The 24,031-nt window shown below is 39.6% G+C and overlaps 1 protein-coding gene across 4 annotated transcripts in view; it reads right to left on the bottom strand.

The window, feature by feature from the left end:
• FARP1 (FERM, ARH/RhoGEF and pleckstrin domain protein 1) overlaps positions 1–24,031 on the bottom strand; it is a 144,840-nt gene that overhangs the window by 16,716 nt on the left and 104,093 nt on the right. For 2 of the 4 annotated variants that reach the window (XM_032226665.1, XM_032226667.1), the window contains exons 14-22: positions 23,626–23,816; positions 23,146–23,235; positions 20,908–21,041; positions 11,793–11,874; positions 10,188–10,425; positions 8,023–8,153; positions 3,754–3,822; positions 1,758–1,847; positions 198–280 (exon numbers count right to left, since the gene is read on the bottom strand). In XM_032226665.1, the coding sequence (XP_032082556.1) occupies positions 198–280; positions 1,758–1,847; positions 3,754–3,822; positions 8,023–8,153; positions 10,188–10,425; positions 11,793–11,874; positions 20,908–21,041; positions 23,146–23,235; positions 23,626–23,816 (1,108 nt within the window). The remainder of the gene's footprint in view (positions 1–197; positions 281–1,757; positions 1,848–3,753; positions 3,823–8,022; positions 8,154–10,187; positions 10,426–11,792; positions 11,875–20,907; positions 21,042–23,145; positions 23,236–23,625; positions 23,817–24,031) is intronic. The other 2 variants (XM_032226666.1, XM_032226668.1) reach the window with 1 other exon arrangement.

Genomic DNA, 24,031 nt, shown 5'->3' with positions numbered 1-24,031 from the left:
CTTCCTGCTCTGCAAGCTTACCTTACTTTATATTAACTACATGTTATATACTACAAAAGGGTGATTACAAATGAATTCAGAATGACCACTGTAACTAGCTGCCTATAACAATCCAATGCGTATCTTCTGTAGGACAGGCATCACTGTCTCAAATACTTACACAGATGTTCTACAAGCATATGGTTCAAGGTAATTACCTCGCAGCAACAACAATGGATTGATGTTGACTTCTAAGTGTAAAGCAGTGAGGAACCCCCCATTCTTCTTCACTCTCTTCTATCTGAGAAAATAAAAAATATAGACATCATCATACAATAGAAAAATACATTTTCAAACACGCATAGACAATAATTTACAAAAATTCAAGCTACCACGGTCTGATTGTTTTTCATTAGGAATGCAACAATTGTTTTCTTTTCACCAATATGGAAATTCTGGAAATAAATAATTATAGCTGTTATGTAACAGCCACTATTTAGTACTTACAAACAAAAAAACCCTAGCAGAGCACATCTATGAACAGTAACTAGTAATCAGAAGATACACTGAAAACTCCTTACTTTCATAACTTATGAAGAGACTCAACCATAGTTTCAACTGGGAAACTGTGAGAATCCTAGACTGGAAACTTGACTTTCAGACAAATCAGCCATCAATAGACTTACAGACATATACCACATTTATACACCATTTAAGAGACAATAAAAGGAAGCAAAAAGTGCAAAACACATCCTTTCAAACAGCCAAAAGCCACAATAAAAAATAAATCAATCCAAGAGAGAATATGGGAATCAGAATGATATGCACCACCCGCTTGGCATAAGATAGGCCAACCTCCGAGTTGAAATACAGGCAGCTGTTTTCTTTTCTATGGGAGATGTCAAATTAAGGGCAAATGTTCTGAATATTTTCAAAGGGTGCATTGCCCAAAAATGCTGGAGCTTGGCAGGTGGCATAAAAGAAACTGTGAGTGATCTATGCCTGCTGCCATTCTTATGTGAGCATCTTATAGCGTTCATTCTTTCTAGCAAAGAAAATGTGGCTTCATATTGTTGCTGCCAGTAGAAGCAACAGGGTGATGATCTCCACCCTTTTACTGCTGTTCTCCATTGTGTGCAAGGGACCAGCCTTGTTGATTATCCCCTTCAACACGAGAGCTCAAAAATTGCTGGGAGTTGCAGTGAGGTCACAATAAGTTCCCTCCCACTCTCTTGGAAGGGGGACATGAATCTTCTGGCTTGTTTTCTGCCAGCAAAGGGGTTTCAAATCACTGTGGCAAATTGAAATTTCATTTCCCTCCACATCTCCATCTGTGCGCAAATCCTGTGCATCGCTTGTGCGTTATCTTCTGAATAAATTTGTATTGGTAGGAGGTGATTTTGGGGTATAAACATTCAAAAGCAAATGTTCACATAAACCCTCCTATGCAAGTCTCCAGAGGACTGATCTAGAACCTAATGGATCTTCAGATCTGAAAAGATTAACAGTAGCTGCGCTATGGAGCAAGATGTCCCCAACAATCCCCACGATCTGAAAAGATGGCTATGATTGAAGTTAAATCCATTAAACTTTCAGTTCAATTCCAACTTTTGGTTTCCTCCCAGCTGCATTTTATTCTTTCAAATTTCTAATTATTCTATTCAGAGTACAGTAATTGAGAAGGCTTACATTTCTAAACAGTGGATACAATCCACGGCCTTTTACATCTTAAGAGATTCAGCAGCAACTAATCCAGTCTCAACTCAGCATTTACTTACCATCATGCCATACAGTGGAAGCTGCCCATGAACTTTGAACTGATTGGATGCTGTTAGGCCTCGACTTGTGTACAGCAAGACATCATTGAACTGAAACATAGCAGGCAAGAATATAGTCAGAACAGAGGAAATAGCAAACTCTAAATACATCTAATATTCTAACTGTGACTTAATGAACATGGGATCATTGGCATTTGCAGCCCTGTTATCATTTAGATCTAATACACAAGTTACATTCTTCGCAGGATAACATGCATGAATTTTGGACTGCTATCCCAGTATAGCTACTTTAATCCAGAGGATCAATCGTATGAACTATCCCTTAAGAACATGGGAGAAAACCATATTCACCCAATCACAATTTTGAGAATTATTCCATCCAGTACCTAAAATAATGCAATAGTTTTCCATTTTCTTCCAAAACTATTTAAAGCACACACAAATACTTATCTTCATCACTGTTCACTAGAGATGTAGGAGCTTTTGCTCAAAAAAGTGTAATAATAAATACTGGTATTTTAGAAGCTAGCTTTGTTTCCTTGAGATAAAACATGCAGATCTTTCTTTTCTATGGGAGATTTAAGTTGAATGACAAAAAATTATCCCATATTGTAAGCTTTTAATGTCAGGATTTAGTGGCCAAAGTCAGACAGGGACTGGTTTGGTTCTTGGGAAGACTCAACTCATTCTCCTACTTTCTACACTGTATTTAGATTTCTTCTCTATGTAGAACAAATACTTTCATATTATATTCCAACTAGTTGACTTCTAATCAGAAGTCATGGTAAATCTATATAGGCGTTTTTCTTTGCTGTGTGATAACACTTTGTGTTTTATAATCAGCTTTGTCCTGCCCATTACTGGGCCACGGCCTATCCACAATGGGGCTGCGAGAGTGGTGGGCCTGCGCGCATGCATGCACAGCTCAACTTGCACACACAGTGGGCTAGTGCATGTGCACATGTATCGCACTTCAACTTGCACATGTTGACCTGTGCCTGCATGAACATGCATACCATCCCGCTGCTTGTGCAAATTGAGCTGTGCATGTGTGCGCTGGCCACTACTTATGTGGCCTGGTTCCCATCCTCTCCATGGGGCTGCAAAGGTTGGGGACCACTGGTTTACCCTAAATTGCCAAAATAAAGTTTATCACAGGACTGTGTGCAGTTCAATGTAGACCTACATATCCTATTACAAAGCACTTTCAAGATAGTGGTCCAGGTTTCTGTCCAGCCTGCCATCTCACAGCATATGCCTAGATGCCTTAAGTAAGGGAGTGATGGTGTGGGGGAACAGCAGGATGGGTGAGTGGCGGAAGGGAGGAAGAAATGAGGAAAGAAAAGTGAAACCCTGTGGACAGTTCCCAGGGAAACGGAAGCCTGTCCCAAAGTCACCCAATGGGATGCAACACCATTAACAACACTGCAACACTGTTATTAAATCAATTTATTTGAAAATGATTGGTCACTCAATGATGGGAAGAGGGGGATGAATCCCAGGGGAAAAGATAACTGCTTAGTTTGGGCTGAGAAAAGCTAGATTTGTCTTTGCTTCTCTGTAACCATTTGGCCTCAGTAAGGTATACTTTTACTGCTATGGCGTGAGAGTCTTTCTTTCTGATTGACCAAGTTGGGACAGCTGTCAGTTTCTCTATTAAATTAATCCTAGATGCATCCTTTTCTGAAATCTATGTACTGGGCTGCATATCTTTCATAATTCTTAGGAAGAGCAGAATAAATGAACAACATGTGAGTGCAGCTTTTGATTGCTTAAGAATCACTCTATATTTATTCCATCTATTCTTGGTTTATTTAACATTTGGCTGAGCCTCCTTTCATCCAGGAGAACAGAAAGCTGCAGGTCTCTTAGATTACTCCACAGTTTGCATCTTACTGCTTCTGTGAATTTCCTCCCCCCCCCCTTCCTTTTCCCTTGGCATTTGGGGCACAATTGTATTTAATTGCACATATTCTAAGCAGTTCCTGTCACTTACCAAGAAGAACATCCGCTGCTGTAAGCCTTTTCCAGACAGTTTGCTGAGACTACCCAACCTAATAAATTCCTGTGGAGGAACAGACACAAAAGAGAAAACATCAAACCTCAGGCTGAACGTTGGCATGGGTGGTAATTAATAAGGTCGGCAGCATTTTAATTCAATTCCCCCAAAAGTGCTATGGAAGACACAGAGCACAGCATCTATGCCTTTTCCCAAAACATTTCAGCTGTCCCGGGATCCTGGAAAAAGACACATGCTTTAAAGCATTTTAGACAGGGTTTTTGTATTTATGCCCCCTGAGTTCCAAAGGATATTTTTGGAAATTGATTGATTTATTTTGGAAAATTTATATAGCCGCCCATTCGCTCAGGGCGACTCTAGGCAGCTAACAGAAAATAAAAACAATGTAGAAGAAATAAAAAGAATAAAATAATAATCATCTCCCCACCTCCACCCCTCGACAACAACACACACTCATATCAGCCATTTAATGGGCTCCAGTCCACTCTGGTTTTCTCCTGGCCCGCTGGTCAAACCAACCACGTCTTCAGAGCCTTCTGAGAGAGGGTCAAAGTGGGAGCCAGTCTAATTTCTGGAGGGATAATATTCCGGAGGGAGGGAGCCATCACGGAGAAGACCCTTCTTCTGGGTTCCACCATACGTACTGTATTTTCTGGAGTATAAGACGCACCAAGGTTTTGAAGAGGCAAATTAAAAAAAAGTTTTTGCACTCTGCAAACCTCCCACAAATGGCCCGTTTTTGGCAAAAAGGGCCTTTTTTGTCAAAAAAAGGGCATAGATAGCCTTTAGGAGGCTTATAGAGTACTCCTGGGTGGCTGGGAGTGGGCAAAATTGAGCAAAAAACAGCCTGGGTTTTGCTCATTTCTGCCCTCCCAAGCCCCCAGGAGCTCTCTGAAAGCCTTCTAAAAGCTATGCATGGCCATTTTGGGGAAAGGGGCAGGGTTTCAGGAGGTAAAAAATGCTGTATTCAGTGTATAAGATGCACCCAGATTTTCAGCCACTTTTTTGAGGGAAAAATGTGCGTCTTATACTCCGAAAAATACGGTACTTCCTTAGGGGACAGAACCTACATCATTCCTTGCCTCCCCGCTCTAATGGGTAGGGAAATGATTATAAATATAAATCTTTCCCAGATCTATTCACTATTGCTGTATCATTGACCTAATGATATGGTGCCATTGAGGAGAGACGCCTAAGTGAAAAGTACCTGACAGAGGTGGGCATCACATAATGTAGCAACCAGTTTGCCTGGCACCAAAAGTGTGAGCGCTTGCGGGCTCAGCCGCTAGTTGGAACCACCGGTTTGCCCGAACCGGCAGCAGCCCACCTTAGATGTATATATAATTTGCATATTCAAAAAAAAAGAGACAGAGTGGAAGAGAGATTGAATTCCTTCCATCTGTCTACTTCTCTCTCTTTAGACAGGACATTACAAAACTATCACAGACTGAAAACATATGAAGATAGAGAAGGGCTGTGCTACCAGATAGCCATTTGAAAGTTGCTCTGAGATTGGGATTTAAGTGTAATGAATAAATAAATGACAGTCATTGGTATGGGGTAAACAAGAGTATTAGATTTGATTTCATTGACTCCACTCAGCCATAATAGGACATTAAAGGAAGAACAATGAAAAATATCAGGGAATGAAAGCACTAAATGGAATTGCCAATTCTTCACTCAGGTATTGGGGATGAAAGGAAACTCTACAGTAGAAGAAAGTACAGTATGCCATTAAAACAATACAATAGAAAGTAATAAATAGAAATAAGACTGAGTTCCTACCACTCTACCACTTCTACCACTACCACTTCTATGAAAGTAGAGCAGGATATACCGTATATACTCGAGTATAGGCCGACCCGAATATAAGCCGAGGCACCCAATTTTACCACAAAAAACTGGAAAAGTTATTGACTCGAGTATAAGCCTAGGGTGGGAAATGCAGCAGCTACCGGTAAATTTCAAAAATAAAAATAGATACCAATAATGTTTTTGAATATTTATTTCAAAGAAAAACAGTAAACTAGCGGTGTATTCAATGAAATACTTCACTCACCTCATGATGCTGATGTCCCGCTGTGATGATGATGTCCCGTGCAGCCGCGGGAGCGATGTCCTGCCTCCTATGACACACGGCACAGTGATTCCTATCATTGGATCACTGTACCAGAGGAGGTGGGACATCGCTATGTGGCTGCTTGCCATAACAAGGAGGAGGTGGGACATCGTTGCAGAGCGGCAGGAGGGGGAGGAAGGGGAATCGTAAGACAGCCCTGCATTACATTAGAACGTGAGGAGGGGGGATGGTGCGGTGCGCGCTGCGCGGCAAACTGACACAGAGGGAGGGGAAACTCACAGGGGCACTGGGCCATTCACGAGTGTCACCCAGCGGCATGGCCCCGCCCCTTTTTCTCCTCCATTTCGGGCAAATTTTTCACTGACTCGAGTATAAGCCGAGGCGGCTTTTTTCAGCCCAAAAAGTGGGCTGAAAAACTAGGCTTATACTCGAGTATATACAGTATTCAAATATGATAGTTTAATTATTACTACTATGATGACAAATGTAGCTAGTTTTGCTATCAATGCTGGCAAAGAATAAATAAGAGTTGTAGGCCAATACAACCAAAGGGAAAGAGTTGGAAAAGACTACTTATTTTACCACCACCCCCCTTTTAGTGGTACCAGTATAAAATACAATTGAGAGCATTTTTATGAGACTGTATAAACATACCTTCTTCTTTTGGATTTAGCTACAGAGATTTAAGTGGCCTGGATTGATTCCAGGAGCTAATAAGAGAAAATGCATCCAGGTTGATATTAATAGAGCCCTTAGTGACTTTCGATACTGTTGGTGGAGAGTATCTTTTAGCTTTATTCTTTCTATCTGCTGTAATTGTACTTACAGTTGCAAGAAAAAGTATGTGAACCCTTGGGATTACATGGAGTTTTGCATGAATTGGTCATAAAATGTGCTCTGAACTTCATCTAAGTCAGAACAATAGACAAACACAGTCTGCTGAAAATAATACTACACAAACATTAGATGTTGCCGTGGTTTAATTGCACATAACATGTAAACATTCACAGTGCAGGGAGGGAGTATCATGGTTTGGGGCTGCTTTGCTGCTTCAGGGCCTGGACGGATTGTTGTCATTGATGGGAAAATGAATTCCAGAGTTTATCAAGACATTTTGCAGGAAAACGTACGACCATCTGTCTGCCAACTGAAGCTCCGCAGGGGATGGGTGATGCAACAGGACAACGACCCAAAGCATACAAGTAAGTCAACACAAAAATGGCTTCAACAGCACAGAATATGCCCTCTGGAGTGGCCCAGTCAGAGTCCTGACCTCAACCCGATTGAAATGCTGTGGCATGACCTTAAGAGAGCGATTCACATCAGACATCCCAAGAATATTGCTACACTGAAACAGTTTTGTGAAGAGGAGTGGTCCACAATTACTCCAGATCGTTGTGCAGGTCTGATCTGTAACTACAAGAAACGTTTGGTTGAGGTTATTGCTGCCAAAGGAGGGTCAACCAATTATTAAGTCCAAGGGTTCACATACTTTTTCCTCCCTGCACTGTGAATGTTTACATGTTATGTGCAATTAAACCATGGCAACATCTAATGTTTGTGTAGTATTATTTTCAGCAGACTGTGTTTTTCTATTGTTGTGACTTAGATGAAGTTCAGAGCACATTTTATGACCAATTCATTCAAAACTCCACATAATCCCAAGGGGTTCACATACTTTTTCTTGCAACTGTATATAATTTGATTTCTCTTGTGGCTTTGGGATCTCAGGAGTCTTTTCGTAGGGGAGGTCACCTGGGGTGTGGGTTGTGGGCCACAAAAGCATGCATGAAAAGAAAAAGCTAGTTCTTTTTGTCAAGTATTAGGGAAACTGAAAAAAAAGTATCAGTTTTGGATAGAAAAGTGAATAGAAAGTAGGCAGATAATGTGAAGTTAATCTGGAGAAGGGAGCTAGCGCTGGCAAACAGAAATGTTAATGAGGAAATGATATGTCATCTGTTTCAGACATGCTGACCTTAAGCACAGGTTCAACCAACAGATTTTCTCAAATCTAACATAGTTAAAAATTTAATTCTGTAGGTTCTAGAGAAAACATATCCAACAGCTCACAGCAACACAAGATGTAATCTCATTCTGACTAGTATCCTACAACTGCTCATTTTTTCAGCCAGATATTTTATTCCAAATATCGTGGGGATACCTACCCTTCCTGGAGTCACCAGATTGTCCATAGCTATCAAGTCCTTTTTCAGTTCATGCAGTTTCTGAAAGTTTTCCATTTTTAGCATACTGCTATGGAGCTGGGCCACCATCTCTGAAATTTCTGCCAGAGCAGCTGTGAAAGGAGGGGAAAATAACAAAGAAATTGTGCCATCAAGTAGAGCTACTCTATTAGAGGTTTGAAGAAGAAACATGCAATATTTAACATTTTGTTAACAATGAAATAGAATCTATAGCCACAAGACCAGGGGTGAAATTCAGTAGGTTCTGACAGGTTCTGGGGAACCGGTAGCGGAAATTTTGAGTAATTCGGAGAACCGGCAAATACCACCTCTGGCTGGCCGCAGAGTGGAGTGGGAATGGAGATTTTGCAATATCCTTCCCCCAGAAGTGGAGAGTGAATGGGGATTTTGCAGTATCTTTCCCCTGCCAGACCCACCACGCCACACCTACAGAACCGGTAGTAAAAAAAATTGAATTTCACCACTGCACAAGACTTCCAGTTTCAAATTGAATCTGCCCCCTCAAAATATTCCTGAATTTCACTTGGAGATCATGAGTTTCCATGGATGTTTGCTGGTGAACTAATATAAATTATTTGATAGACTTAACTGATTTGGCCCCTGAAACAATGTGATTTTTTAAAGAAAAAAAATCTCATTTTTATAGTTGCGCTTAAAAATATGTTTGATCGGGGCATCATTGCCCTTTGAAGCCAAGGCATAATGTATCTGTATTCAAGAACAAATTACTTGACATATTTACCACCTTTATGCATTTATAAGATTCTTTCAATCATGCACATAAGCCTGAAAGCAAATCTACTCTGATTGTACACATCTAGAATTTTCTTCTATAGTCCTTTATTATTTCATCAATGATTTGGATGAGGGAATAAATGGGGAACTCATCAAATTTGCAGATGACACCAAGCTGGCAGGAATAGCCAACACTCCAGAAGATAGGCTAAAGATACAGAAGGATCTTGACAAACTTGAACATTGGGCACTATCTAATAAAATGAAATTCAGTGCTGAAAAGAGTAAGGTTCTACATTTAGGCAACAAAAATGAAATGCACAGGTACAGTATAGGTGGTACCTTGCTTAACAATAGTAACTGTGAAAAGGATGTTGGAGTCCTACTGGACAACCATTTAAATATGAGCCAGCAACTGCCAAAAAAGCCAACACAGTTCTAGGTTGCATAAACAGAGGGATAGAATCAAGATCACGTGAAGTGTTAATAATACCACTTTATAATGCCTTGGTAAGGCCACACTTGGAATACTGCATTCAGTTTTGGTCACCACTATGTAGAAAAGATGTGGAGATGCTAGAAAGAATGTAGAGAAGAGCAACAAAGATGATTAGGGGACTGGAGACTAAAACATATGAAGAACAGTTACAAAAACTGGGTATATCTAGTTTAATATATAGAAGGACTAGAGGAGACATTATAGCAGTGTTCCAATATCTCAGGGGTTGCCACAAAGAAGAGAGAGTCAAACTATTTTCCAAGGCACCTGAGGGTAGAACAAGAAGCAATGGGTGGAAACTAATCAAGGAGAGAAGCAACTTAGAACTGAGGAGAAATTTCCTGACAGAACAATTAATCAGTGGAACAGCTTGCCTCCAGAAGTTGTGAATGCCCCAACACTGAAAGTCTTTAAGAAGATGTTGGATAGCCTTTTGTCTGAAACAGTATAGGGTTTCCTGCCAAGGCAGGGGGTTGGACTAGAAGACCTCCAAGGTCCCTTCCAGCTCTGCTATTGTATTGTATTGTATTTCCTCACTCTGCCTGCTCTTTTCTGTAAGATTGTTAATCTCAAGGAATTTCTTTCCAGGCTCATTTACTGCCTTCCCACTTCATGTGTTATTGTTGCTATTATTTTATTAAATTTATAATGCTGCCAAAATGAAAAGACTCAGGACTTATAACTAAAACTCAACAGAAACAATAAAGCAAATACAGAAAACAAACAAAGAAGCATATTTTAAATCCCTGTAACAAATGTTTTTTTCTGTTAAAAGATGCAAAGTACTCATTGTTACCCAGGTTAGATTCCTGCTCTACAAGAAAACAGTCAAGTCACTTGCTCCAAAATTTAAAATTAAGAGAATTGCTACAGGAAGGGTTCACGCATTTACCTCTGGAGTCCCTGAAGTCCCCGTGATTGGGTGGATAATGTTTGCAGAGCCTTTCCATTATCTGCTTATAGTGCATCAGCCTATGCAGTGGCCTGAGAAGGAAGATATTGAGGGGAAGGTAGCAGACTTTTTGCATCTCAAAATCTCTGCATAAGGCCTCCAGCCTGCGAGAGTTCTTGATTCCATTTTCCAGTTCTAGCAGAATTTCACTGTGCTTTCGCAAATGAACCATTAGTTGCTAGAGGAGAGAGAGAAAAAAAGAGGGTAACTCCATGTAGGAAAGACTTGTTTATTTAGGTTTATTTCCACACAATATCTGCTGTGACGCAATTTTTGATTGAAAAAACAACACAATAAAAGCCAGACTGTAATACAATATGCCAATGAATCAAACATAGAAGAAATGATAATAATTTCCAAGAAGGTTCAGCAGGTATTAGAAATTTGAGAAAAGGAGTCTTGTCCACTGTTGAAAGAAGATGAGATAAAAGGCTAGACAAGCCTTCACAAGGAGATTCTAGGTGTGCGGGAGACCGACTGAGAAGGATCTATCTTTGGTTGCCCCTTCATAGTAATTCCAAAGTGAAGCCCCTGGAGCTATACCTTCAATTACACTTGGGATGACTGGCGAAGTCCGGTTTTAAGGTGCAAAAAGTGTGGGACCCTTTTGCTTTTCTAACGAAAAGTTCCCAGGATACGCAGAAGGGCAACCAAGTCACAGAAATGATCTAGACTACTGATTCCCAACCTTTTTTGGCCATGCCCCACCTAAGCATATCCAAAAATCCTGATATCCCCCCTGGGACATATAATTCTTACTTTACTCAAAAACTGAACTCTACTCACGTGGAGGAAGCCTAAAAGGCCACTAACCTGGTTTAAACAAGGTTCAAATTGCCCTCATTAAAAATCAAATTGCGCCCCTCTGGGTCCCATGTTGGGAACCACTGATCTAGACTAGAATCTTTTACAGAACTTTTGCCTTGTCTGAATTCTTAACACATTATTGGAATCAAAATTCCATCAGCCCCAGAGAAGTAATCAATGGTCAGGTACCATGATTATTATAATCCAACCATATTAAGAGAGCCACACATTTTCTACTCTTGCTCTATGAGTCTTCTTTGTCATACATTCTTGAAGTCTCTGATGGCCACCACAAAGAGCAGAATCAGCCTAAAGGTATCTTCTTCCCAGTTCAATACTCCATTCCCAATAAGCTTAGTGTAATTTGACTGTTTGGCTTAATTTTCTGTGGGAACTCAACCACTATGTTTTTATTCATTTGATCATGATTCAAACAAACCATGAATCAATATGTGGACCCAGCTACTATAGGATGACCGAGCACAGCTAAGAGTAGGAAGGCCTTGGGGAGACAGTGTGTAGGAAAAAGGCACTCAATGCTTGTGTTGGATCATAAATCAGGCTGGAACGGAGCAGAATTGAAGAACTGCTTTCACACAGACAGATTTGTTATCTCTTCAGACCAAATGTTCAGAAATACATTGACTAGTCTTAATTTCAGTGAGCAAATAGAGCAGAAGCTCATGCATGATTATCCTTCCAAGAAACAGCTAGCACATAATCGCATCTAGTTCATACCTTCATACTCTGAATATTCTTCAGCATAACATCTCCAATTTTTTGGAAATCTCCTTTCAAGTGGGCATTAGAACGGCCTTCCCTGCCAGAAATAGAATTATCCATGTCAGTCATCTATGTAAACGAACAGAACACAGATAATAAATAATAAGGCAATGCTGGAAGCAGGGAATTTGTGGGAAATGGGGACCAATAGCAATAGCAGTAGACTTATATACCGCTTCATAGGGCTTTCAGCCCTCTCTAAGCGGTTTACAGAGAGTCAGCATATTGCCCCCAACAATCTGCGTCCTCATTTTACCCACCTCAGAAGGATGGAAGGCTGAGTCAACCCTGAGCCGGTGAGATTTGAACCGCTGAACTGCTGATCTAGCAGTAGCCTGCAGTGCTGCATTTAACCACTGCGCCACCTTGGCTGGGCAAGATGGCAATTGCAACGGTATGTATGAGACCTGACCCTTCTTTGACAAGTGACTGGAAGTAGCAGTTGCCATCAAAATGGGCTGTCATTTGTGATGCAATGAAGGAAAAAAGAGAATTTGAAAAAAAAAGCCCAGAAAATAAAGATTCTTATAGCAGGAGAGTAGGGCTGTGGTGGCTCAGTGGCTAAGATGCTGAGCTTGTCAATAAAAAAGGTCGGCAGTTTGATGGTTTGAATCTCAGAGTGAACTCCTGCTACTTGTCCCAGCTTCTGCCAACCTAGGAGTTCGAAGGCATGTAAAAATGCAAGTAGAAAAATAGAGACGGGAAGGTAACAACATTCCATGTGCCTTCAGCATTTAATCATGCCGGCCACATGACCACGGAGACGTCTTCAAGACAGCATTAGCTCTTCAGCTTTGAAACGGAGACGAGCACTGCCCCCTAAAGTCAGGAATGACTAGCACATATGCGTGGGGGAAACCTTTACCTTTTTAGCAGGAGAGTTCATCTACATATTTCACACATTTAATAATGATTTTAACATCTGCATCATAATAATCTTGACGTACTAAAGAACCATGACTGATTTCTCCTCTTTCCCTCAATCATGCATATAATGTCAAATAAATTGGTTTGTTTCCCAAGTCGGATTAGAGTTGCTCAGGAAATAAAAGATCCCTTCCTCCTCCCAACCAGTCTCCTGAAGAAGGACCAATGTCTGAAGAAGAAGAGAGAAGCTCCTTTTCCTGTTCCTTCTGCCCTGCATGCAACTTCATATCTAGATGCAAAGAGTGTGGCAGTGGAACATGTGCTATTCCTAAAGAGCACATCAACTCCTGCTTTAGATGAAATGTATCAAAACAATGGAAGCAAAGAGAGAAAGAGGAGGGGAAGTTACCTTTTGATTTCCCCACAAATACTCTTACATAATGGCGAGTTGGACAAAACAAACTATTTTATTTGCATATGGATCCAAATAGTGCAGAAAATAGGTATTTCTTCTTTCTTGATTCTTTGAAAGCTAGCACTTTTTTGAGACAACCTGGACAATATTTGTACTATGTTATAATTACTGATTCAGGATAAATGTTCTAGCCCCAAGGCCAGACCCAAATTATGTTAACAGCAGGTGGCAGCATGAAACTGTTAATGGCTGGTCTTGAAAAAGCCAACTAGGGTTAGACCTAGAAAGTGCTGAATTGAGCAACCTTCAGGAATACAAGTTAGACTGGGAACATTTTTTTTAAAAAATCCCAAAGGCAGGTAATAATAAGTAATTTATATATCATTGCCAAGAATACTAGATAAATATGTTAATGGTGTGACCAAGAACTGAACTTGACTTGAGGGTTTATTTTCTTTAAGAATCCCAAGAATGAGTTTGAATCAGTGCGCGCATGTCCTTACTTCCTGTGACGCTCTGCAATGCCTCCGTGATGCTCCAGCTGCTCAGCGGAGCATCGCACAGGCTCTGTACACTCCATGCATGTGCATGGAAGCCCCAAAGAGCTCAAATACAGGTAAGGAGGGTGGGTGGGTGGGCCCTCTGGAGCACTGTACTGGAATGGTACCCGGTGCTTCTGGCAGGCACCGGTACACCTGTACCGGGGTGTACCGCCTGGCAGGCACCGGTACACCTGTAACTGGTTTGAATCCAAAATATCTCCTTGGGGCATGGATCACATTGGACAGACAAGGAATTTGACACATTGAAAACACAAGGAATTTGTCTCTAATGCATAAGCTCTCAGGGTACATACAAAATAGGTCATAATCATAGTCACAATAATTAATCATAAGAAACCAATAGGAAAAGATAGTAGGAAAGATGAGATGAGAAATATGAAAAGATGAGAAGAAGAATAGCAATACAGGCTACTACATGGGTAAATATCTTTAGGCTTAATACAGTGCTGTGGGAGTTAGATGTTCAGCAGAGTGATCAAAGCAGTCAAACATCTGGTGTTTACAGTTTATAAATCTATTCCAAAATGTACTCGTAATGAATATTTGAAAACCTGGATGAGCAGAGCACAGGAAACTTTCACTGATTTAATGAAACCTGGGATTGGGCTCATTTCCACTTGTAAACATCTAAGGAACAACATCTCAACCACTTGGATAATGCCTTGAGACAGAGATTTTGCAAAGATTTATTTTGCAAAGGAAAGCAAAGTTTCCCTGGAAATTAATTATCCTTACATATTTTCTTTTTTGGCTCTATCATTCTTTCTTCCATTCTTTCTCATTCTTTTATATTGCACATTGTACAATATAAAAAAGATAGGTTTTCAAACTAACATAAAATAATAATAATTTACTATGACTCTCTAAAGGTAAAGCATTTTGCATGTCAAAGACCACATTTAAATCCAATCTTTATGACTCCATACTTGAGAAACAAAACTTGGATTTCCTTCCTGTTGCCAAGGCTTGTTAACTTCTGCCAAAAGAAAGAAAAATCCTACTTAGAAAATAACAAGAAATAATGCTACACAGGAACAGTAAACTTGAATAGACCTGATTTTTAATATATTATTGGCTAAAGCACTGCCAAGCACAGAAAAATATCCTTGTGAAATAACTCTAGTTTTGCTGTAAGCATATTGTTGTACACAGTATATTCACATATAAGGCATGCATCTTTTGAAACCGGGGTGGTTTATTGCATGTAGCAGGTGGACTCTTTTGAAACTCCACTCTATTTCCCAAATACTGTCATCTAGATATTTAATGCTAATGGTTCATACTGGAAGAATAGCAGAACACAAATACTTTGCTATTTTTTGTTATTGTTGTTGCAAACATGAACTACTGCGTCACTGAAATCAGTAAATCGGCTAACTTGGTTTCAGCAATAAGAGTAGTCAATCTTTGGATAAATAAAACTGAACAGTTGGAGAAACGTGTGGTAATATTTATTCAACTGCATTCTGGAAGATAATAATGCTTGACTCTAGTGTGAATGGGCTTTCAGCAAGGCACTAATGTCTGATCTGCAAACAGATTGCAAGAAACAAGAAAAATAGGAGATTTAAAGATACCTTCAGAAAAATATAAAATATCTTCAATTAAAAAAAATGAGATAATAGAGTCAATGTGATGTACAATGTTCCCTCTAATTTTTTTTCAGTGTGAGCAGAAAAGTATAGTGTTTGAGCGGCACATTTTCATGCCTGAGCACCTGAATTTTTTTCACAGATGTCACCTAAGACAACAATGAAATCAGTATTATTTGAAACTCAAAGTTATGTTTATTCAAGGTACCTGCTTAATTAAAAGTGTTATATAATATCAGTATCACTTAACAACGCTCCTGCTTAGCAACCAAAATGTTGGCTCAGGATCTCTGGCATTGAAGTGCGCAAGTCTTAAAGCTGTCAGGTTACAAGATCCTTGCACCTCTAGCCCTTTAGAAAAAGAAAAAACTCAGAGGTGTTCAAACTTGACAGCTTTAAGACTTGTGTGCTCTATTGTCTTTTGCTCCACCTTTTCATTCTATATTTTTAGTTGTTGCTCTAAGCTTAAAGTAGAACCCAAAGAAGCAACTGTGATTTCACATTGATGTAGTTCCCGTGTTAGTTGGGTAACCTCAAGCCTCATTCCTTCCAATTCTCTGCTATAACTTTGCTCTTTGTGGAATAGCTCTTCCTTCAGCTGGGCAGAATTGGATACAAATTTGCAGGTCAACATTTTTTTTTTGTAATAAATCATGGGGCATATTAATACCAATCTCTCTGTAACATAATTTCCTCCTGTTACCTTCCTAAGGAATCCCATACTGTAGCAGTGTTTCAGAAATCCATTGCCTTATGTTACAGTTAAAACAGTCCTGTCTGAAGTTGGAGTATTAATCAGGAATCCTTGTATTCAACCAAATAACATCTAATTGATGATTTCCTGTATTTTCTTTGAAACCAGCCAACAACAATGTACAAATATGATCAAGTAAGGCTGCTTTTAGAAAATAGTTTGAATTGCTAAAGATCTGCAGGTTAGGGTACAAATTCCACAAAACAAGAACAACCTCCTAAAGCCATTCATAATAAATACCAGCATCTCTTACAAAGTTGGAATGATGGGTCTAATCATCAAGTAGAAACCTGTCAACCCTAAAAGTCCCAATATAGATCAAACAAAGGATGGCATCGTAAGATAATACTCTCAACTCCTCCAGTTTTTATACATTATTCTTAGAGGACCATCATCCATCTTGGATGGGGATAAATATTTGATATGGGCTGTAAGAGAATGTAAGACACTATGCTTAGATTGCCACATGCAACTTTAAATGGACAACTTCAGTTCAATTTACATGAAACAGTCACTTTAGCAAGCCACTCTGCTGGAACATGAACAAGCTTAAGCACTACTGGCATTTCATTGTATAGTTATGTTCAGTTTTTCCTTTCAATCAAGGCTGGATGACTTTCTCTGCAATTCCTTGCACTCAACTACTCTTCTGGCATTTTGGAAATTATAATAATAATGATACGAGACATAAGGGAAGCTCTTGTCATTTTTTTAGGAATATTCTGCAATAAGGCCTTAGACAGCCCAAAATATAAACAGATATTAGTCTGTACTTTCTATAGCTATCTAACTTTACTTACATAACCTGAAATGGATACTGGGCTTTTTTCCATATATAATTTACTTTTAAAATGGAAAGGTCATCTTTCAGGCATGAAGATTACAATAATGGAAGCAATGAGTATTGCTCATTGCAATAACTAGAATAACTGCTGCCATCTCCTCCTCCTCCAACAGCACCACCACATTTGCTGCCCAGCGCTGCGGCTGAGTTGAAGTTGCCAAAGCTCCCGCTGGCACCCCTGCCCGTGGCAGCAGTGGCGGCTCCCCCTCTGCTCGGAGCACCTGAGCTGGGCACCGCGTTACCCCTGCCCCCTCCTCTGCCACCGTGCTTTTGAGGAGCCATTGGGCCTTTTTTTCCTGCTCCCGCCCCACCGCCGCCTTCCTACTGGCTCCCATGGCCTCAAGGCTCCTCAAAAGCACAGCGGGGGCACCGGTGGGAGCTTTGGTGGCTTCACCTCAGCCAGAGTGCCGGGCAGCAAATCCGGCAGTGCTTTACAGGAGGAGGAGGCAGCAGCAGTTAGTCCGGTGGTGGCAGGGGCTTTGGGTCTTCACAACTACTGTCAGTCACCCCGTGCTCATCAAAACAAGTCCAGGGCCAGTTGGCCAGTTCTAGCCTCCTGCAAAGGACCTCCTCCCCAGCTTCCGGAGCCTGTGGCAGTAGAAATCACTGCGCGGGAGTTGAAAAGTGCTGCACGGTGTTTTCTTGCCATGTGCACGGCTGCGCAGCCGTGCACCTTAGAGGGAACAGTGGTGATGTATAGACACTACAGTAGAGTCCTTATTTAGCAAACATTCTTAGTTACGCCAGTGATAAAAAAAATAACTTTACAAACTGGAAGATCATCTTCTGGGGAACACATGTGCACTCTTCCAGTTTCCAGCATGCGTGCATGCTCCCATTTCAGCCCTCCGTGCTGAAAAGATTCACCAATATTGCTTAATTATGTGGGATCTACAAATGGAGTACTTCCAATTTTTAGATCTTTCCATTTCCATGTTTGATGAAACTCCTGCCTGAGGATCATAACCATTTGTCCAGCTGCTGCAAGGCTGGTACAATAAGGGGATGAGGACTTAAAAAAGGGAAATGTTACTGATTTTACAGCCAGACAATGCTTATTGACAGCACAAACTGTATTGTCAAACTTTGAGCTTCTAACTGCAGTTAACAGCATAGCGGAAGCTCTAAAAGAGACCTTTATTAAGCTTATAGCCAGTCAATTCAACTGCAGAAACATTTAAAACTAGCACATCCAGTGACAGCCATGTCTCAAAAGCAGGAATCAGGGTGGAAAGGTGAAATGTAAAAAGACAGCAAGGAATAATTTAAGAGCTCTAAACCTAGATTCAGAAGAGCATGGGAGGGAAGCTTCAATTTCCTAGGAAATATTGAATGAAAGGCAAATAAATCATAACTGTCACTTACAGCCAAAATGAGATCACTCTACAAATCCAAAATAAAAGCGAATAAAGGAAAATGGGGATCCACAAGTATTTTTTAAAAAATGAGAAAAGTTTAAAAACTGAAATGCCAAATCTTGTTTCCCTTGTGCCACTCAGATAATATATTGGCTCAATTAGATTCCTGTTTCCACAGTTGATATCAACAAAAAGTTTCAGACACTCTGTCACTAGCAAAATCAGTCTACTTTACCCACCATGAAGAGATCATGATCTATAGCCAACAAGCAGGGAATCAGAGTTCCCCCATTGCTAAAGAGGGTGTGGGAAACCAGGGGAAGGATTGCTGGAACAGGATGAAAAACCACATCTAAAGATCATAGTTTCTCTTGACCAAAACAGTCTGAAGAAAAATCTCTAGTCAAACATATGTTTATGAATAATAGGCAACTGAAGGAGTGATAATAGATGCACACACTATTCGTGAGTTCATAGGCTTAAAATGTATTATATAATAAATAACAGCATCCTACTGTTTCTTCACTTCCTTGTTTGGATTTATTTGGAAGGGATGATTAAAGAACAGTGAATTAGAGCAGTTCTCCTTTCTTCTGCAATCTACAGTCATTCTGATTGCAAGATTATTGTTCCTTTATATAACTATTGGCTTCAGGAATGAAAATAAGCAGCCTCTCCTAATCCACGGAGATGAAATAAAGAGATTCTTATTAAAAGCAATGGAATTCTAAATGTGCTTAGCTAATTGATTAAAGAAGGTCTCTTCTGATAAATATTTATTACAAATAAAGTGCCTCACTAGACTATTAAGATTTTATTACTGCTATCTTTCTTTTAATCAATATAGCAAAGCAATCAAAATATGTTCTAGATGCTAATTTGAAAACCTGTAACAACTCTTTTGTTTATTAGCAATGCAATCAAATCAAATAGTCAGAAAATAATTTGAGAAAACAGACTCAACTAAAAAAGAAATAATTTAGAAAGGCTCTTTTCTAATTTAGAAAGGTACCTATATTGTGCAATATGTTGCTCTTATTAATAATTTTAAAGTGCTTGGCCTTATCTGCGATGCAATTGTATTATTGTATTAAAATCCAACAGCTCATATTCTATTAACTTCAATGGAAGAATTTTTTAAAGAAAATGCTTCTATAGGTAGTCCTCGACTTGTGACCACAATAGAGTCCAAAATATCTTTTGCAAAGTAAGACAGTTATTAAATGAGTTTTGCTCCATTTTACGACCTCTCTTGCCACAGTTGTTAAGTGAATCACTGCAGTTAAGTTAGTAACATGATTGTTAAGTGAATCTGGCTTCCCCATTGAGTTTGCTTGTCATAAAGTCGCAAAAGGTGATCGCAGGACACTGTAGCAGTCATAAATACATGCCGGTTGCCAAGCATCCAAATTTTGATCACCTGATTGTGATGATGTTGCAACAGGCATCAGTGTGAAAAATGGTCATAAGTTACTTTTTTCAGTGCCATTGTAAGTTCAAATGGTCACTAAACCAGTGGATATAAGTTGAGGGCTACCTGTATTATATAGAGACAACTGCACCTCATTATCTGGTTCTGAGCACCTATCATTTTGAAGTCATAATATGGGATTTGGCAAAAAAAAAAATCCTGACATTAAAAGGGATTCAGATTGGTTACAGATTTGCAAATCAGTTGATCATTGTTGCAATGTACGTAGTAGATGGGAAATAGTCAAGAGTCATCTATGGCTGTATACCACTGATCCACTCATTGGACCTGCACTCACATACCTCAATTATCTGTATTTTCTTATACTCTTTCTTTATTTTAAAGAACTTAAGAGCCTCAATAGCTTCTTTGTTTAGTGGTGCATTGACGGGATCAGTATTAAAATCTTTAGCAAAAAGAAGTCGCAAAATAGATCTATTTCATAGTGCAGTGAATACACACCCAACTAGAAAGTCCCTGTAAAGGTAAAACAGTCCCTTCTATATTTATTTAGCTCTATGGAGAAAGAAAGTCTCCAAGAGTCACTCTTGATAGCAAAGGGGTGGGTGGGATATGAATTAAATAAAAAATAAATAAGAAAGGAGGTGGATAAAACTGAATTAAATGTAAACATCTGATGGGATGAAATCAAAGTAGATTCTAAATTGGACTATTATTCCAGAACTTGAAATTTAGTCTGTGGTGTGTGGTAAAGAGAAAGAAACTAATTTACCAAGATACCTTAAAAATGTATAATTCTGTATTGCAAATGTCAAGCAAAAGCTTCTTAATAGTTCTAAATAACAATATCTTGACACAAGTGTCTACTGAGATTGAAATTTTTCTAATTTAACTTATTAAAAGAAAATATCTAGGAACCGTCAGTCATACAGGAATCTGCTGCAGTTTTTAAAAATAATTTATAGCATTAAGATTTTATGATGATTTATGATTAACGTATTTTATCATTACGATCATTATTTATCACTTTTTGCTTGTATGTACACTGAGAGTTTATGCACCGGAGACAAATTCCGTGTGTGTCCAATCACACTTGACCAACAAAGAATTCTGTTCTGTTCTGTTCTTTCCTTTATCAATCTGGAACTGACAGTATATCCATTCTGGATTGAACTTGGTAGAACAAAACGTAAAATATTTAGCATTAAAATGTCATTTTATTAAAATAACTGCTGGAATTCTTACCACACAGCAATTCGCTGTTCTACCTCCTTTAGAAAGTTGGTGTGAAATTTGTGCAAAGGTTGAAAGTTTGAAAAGATGAGGCTCTTCAATGCTTCTGGAATGCAGTCATCTTTATTTACTGTGCTCTGGAACCACTAGAAAACCAAGCATAGTAATCAGAGAAAGTCTTGGCACAGACATTCCTGGTTAGGGTATGTATATAGGGAAATCAGACAATACTTGTTTAGTAGTAATAGCCTTACCAATAAATTAGTATTATAACATTGAAATTAGGTGTTTTGAGCTTATTGCCAATGGGACAGATCTTTTATTTAAGAAGCATGCTTCTACATTTACTACCACATGTTTCCCCCAAAATAAGACCCGGTCTTATATATTTTTGCTATCAAAAAAAGGCACCAAGTCTTATTTGGGGAGGGGTGTCATCCACTGACTCACCTCACTTCTGTGCATTGCCCCCAGCCTCCTCTTCGCTGTCAAAGGCCTTCAGGAAATTCTTCAGCCAGCAAGTCTTTCCTGAAGTCCTCTGCAGCTGATAACAGAGCTTTGGATCAATTGAAGCTTTGTTATTGGCTACAGAGGCCTTCAGAAAAGTCTTGCCAGCTTTAGAACAAATGGGCCAAGGTGTATGAGGCCTGGCTGAAACTGTCCAAGGGTATGTTGTAGGCAGGGGTGGGTTTCTTGCCCCGTTCCAACCGGATCGGTTGGAATGAGGCCGGCGGCGTCCTCACGCACGCACGCGGCGCGCGCATGCACGCACGCGGCATGCGCATGCGTATTAGCGTCTGCGCGATGCTCCAGCTGCTCCTGGAGGATCGCGCAGGCGTTCTGCGCATGCGTGGAAAGCGCGAAATTAAAAAAAAACGGGTAAGGAGCGGGCGCGGGTGTGCGGGCACGCGCGGGCGCGGGGGGGGGGGCTTCGCCGTTCCCAGAAGTTACTTACTTCCGGGTTCGGCGACCAACCGGATCGCAGGGACCGGTGCGAACCGGTTGAAACCCAGCCCTGGTTGTAGGGCAGTTCCACCCCGCAATCCCCACCCTAGCTTAATTTTTACCTGTGTGCCCTGGAGTGGGCAGGGTCTTAATTAGGGCTTATTTTGGGATAGGGCTTATATTGGGTGCACGGGTAAAAATCAAGCTAGAACTTACTTTTGGAGTCAGTCATATTTGGTGGGGGGGACACGGTATATCCAAGCTAAAGTTCTCCTGACCCCAAATAAGTGGAAAATATTTAACCCCATTATTTTTTTAACCAGCAATTGTTCCATCTTTGATAGGTTTGTGTATGTTAATGCATAAAACATTAAATTTCTTGAGTTGTGCAGTCATTTTAAAATACCAAAGTTATGCAGAATCAGCAGAAGAATCACCAAAACTATCTGTATTCTTCTGTTTAGGTATTAAGACTATTCAGTGGGATAGTTCCATGTTGTATTTGGAAAAGGAAATATTTCTAAAGATGTTGTTTAGAATATCCCTCATTCGGTCTCTTCATGGTATATCTAAACATATCCTGACACAGAGCCTTGAGTTCAAATATCCAGGAAAGCTATAAAGTTCACAATCTATGGGAAAGTACTTGAGAAAAAATAACTCACTTTAGGAGTCTACTGAAAAAGAGCAGCTGAGCGATATTTCAGTTAATTTGGTGTTTTTACTCCATTAACAAGATGTTGTAGACAGAACTGACAAGGCTACAGAATCCCAAATTAAGTATTAGCTGTACAGCCTCTGTTGAATTCAATTGTTGAAAGCTAAACATATCCACTCTGGGAACTCACGACAGATTGGGATACTGTTGCTTAATCAATTTTTCTGCTTATTAAGCAGCCATCCTTTGATTTTCTCCCATTTTAAAGTATTGCTGAAAGTGATGGAACAGTAATGACAAATGACAATAGGAATGCTGCTTTGTGGGTATATTGAAATGAGATAGAGATTCAAAATACAAAGCATTAAAACTGCAACAAAGTAAAGAGAACAAAACAATCAGAAATTAAATGATCCATCTGTGCATTTAAAAACACACACACACACACACAATTAAATTTTTATCTTCTGCTCCAGTACTTAGATGAAATTCCAATCTCATCAGATACATTTTGTGATTGAGTATGTCTGTGATAAAAGATTATGTTGCTGGGGATAGTGGGAGGTGTAGTAAGAGACAGGAAGAAAGATATTTAAGGAAAGATGGCCTCCATAATTTTTAATTTAAGGAGAGAAAAAGAAGCATACCGATGTGATGACTTCAAGATCTTTCAGGTAAGTCCGTTCTGTAGTGGCAACTTCTTTAGCAATGAAATATGCCTTGTCAGTTGGAAACCTCTGAAATTAATCAGAAAACAAAATGACTTTAATCTGTACTCAAATGATAATGACAGGACTCTTACAATTAGCTTTGGGTATTAAAAGAGTTGGATGCTGCAAAATTACAGAGAATTAAGGAAAAATGCCCAAGATCAGCAAATAGGAATAGCTTTATTCCAAAAATACAAAATGTACAAAACAGTTCTATATTCAGAAGTGGTATGTATGCATAGGAATAGAGGCAACTGTCACCACTTCTAAGTTTCTACTGCTTATGTAGCCTAAGATGGTGAGAGATACAGCCATTTTTTTCAGCATGGAAGTTTTTTAAAACAGTCATCCATTGAAAACAAATAAAAATTGCTAAATGTCCTTTGCATACCTAATAGGTAGAGCCAACATCAGTACCTTTCTCCTGACCTCCTCTTCTTCATCAGCGCGGACTCCAGTTTGATCATTCAGCAAGGGACTGATCAATGGAGAAGCTTGCCTATTATCAGGACTCAAATTAGGAGACAAAGTTGCATTTGCTATGGCTGTTCCACCTTGAGAATTGATTGACAGTTCTGAAAGGTGAGGGCTGCCAGCAAGAGAGCCTGCTGAAGGAACAATACAATACATTCAGAAAACTTTAATTTAGTAGATATGAAGATTAAATCCCCTCAACCCATTTAAGTAGTAGGGTATCATAAACTTCAGAGGAGCTATTGATATTTAAATGACTGCAATCTTTTTGGCAGGGTTCTCTAAGTAGTAACATAATCTGTTCTGAATACCGACAACTGGTTGGAATAAGTTTCACATTGCTTGTAGC

This window comes from Thamnophis elegans, chromosome 11, assembly GCF_009769535.1.
Source record: "Thamnophis elegans isolate rThaEle1 chromosome 11, rThaEle1.pri, whole genome shotgun sequence".
Taxonomy (NCBI): Eukaryota; Metazoa; Chordata; class Lepidosauria; order Squamata; family Colubridae; genus Thamnophis; species Thamnophis elegans.
The sequence above is the reverse complement of the archived record's forward strand: the minus strand, read 5'-3'. Positions and strand labels throughout refer to the sequence as shown.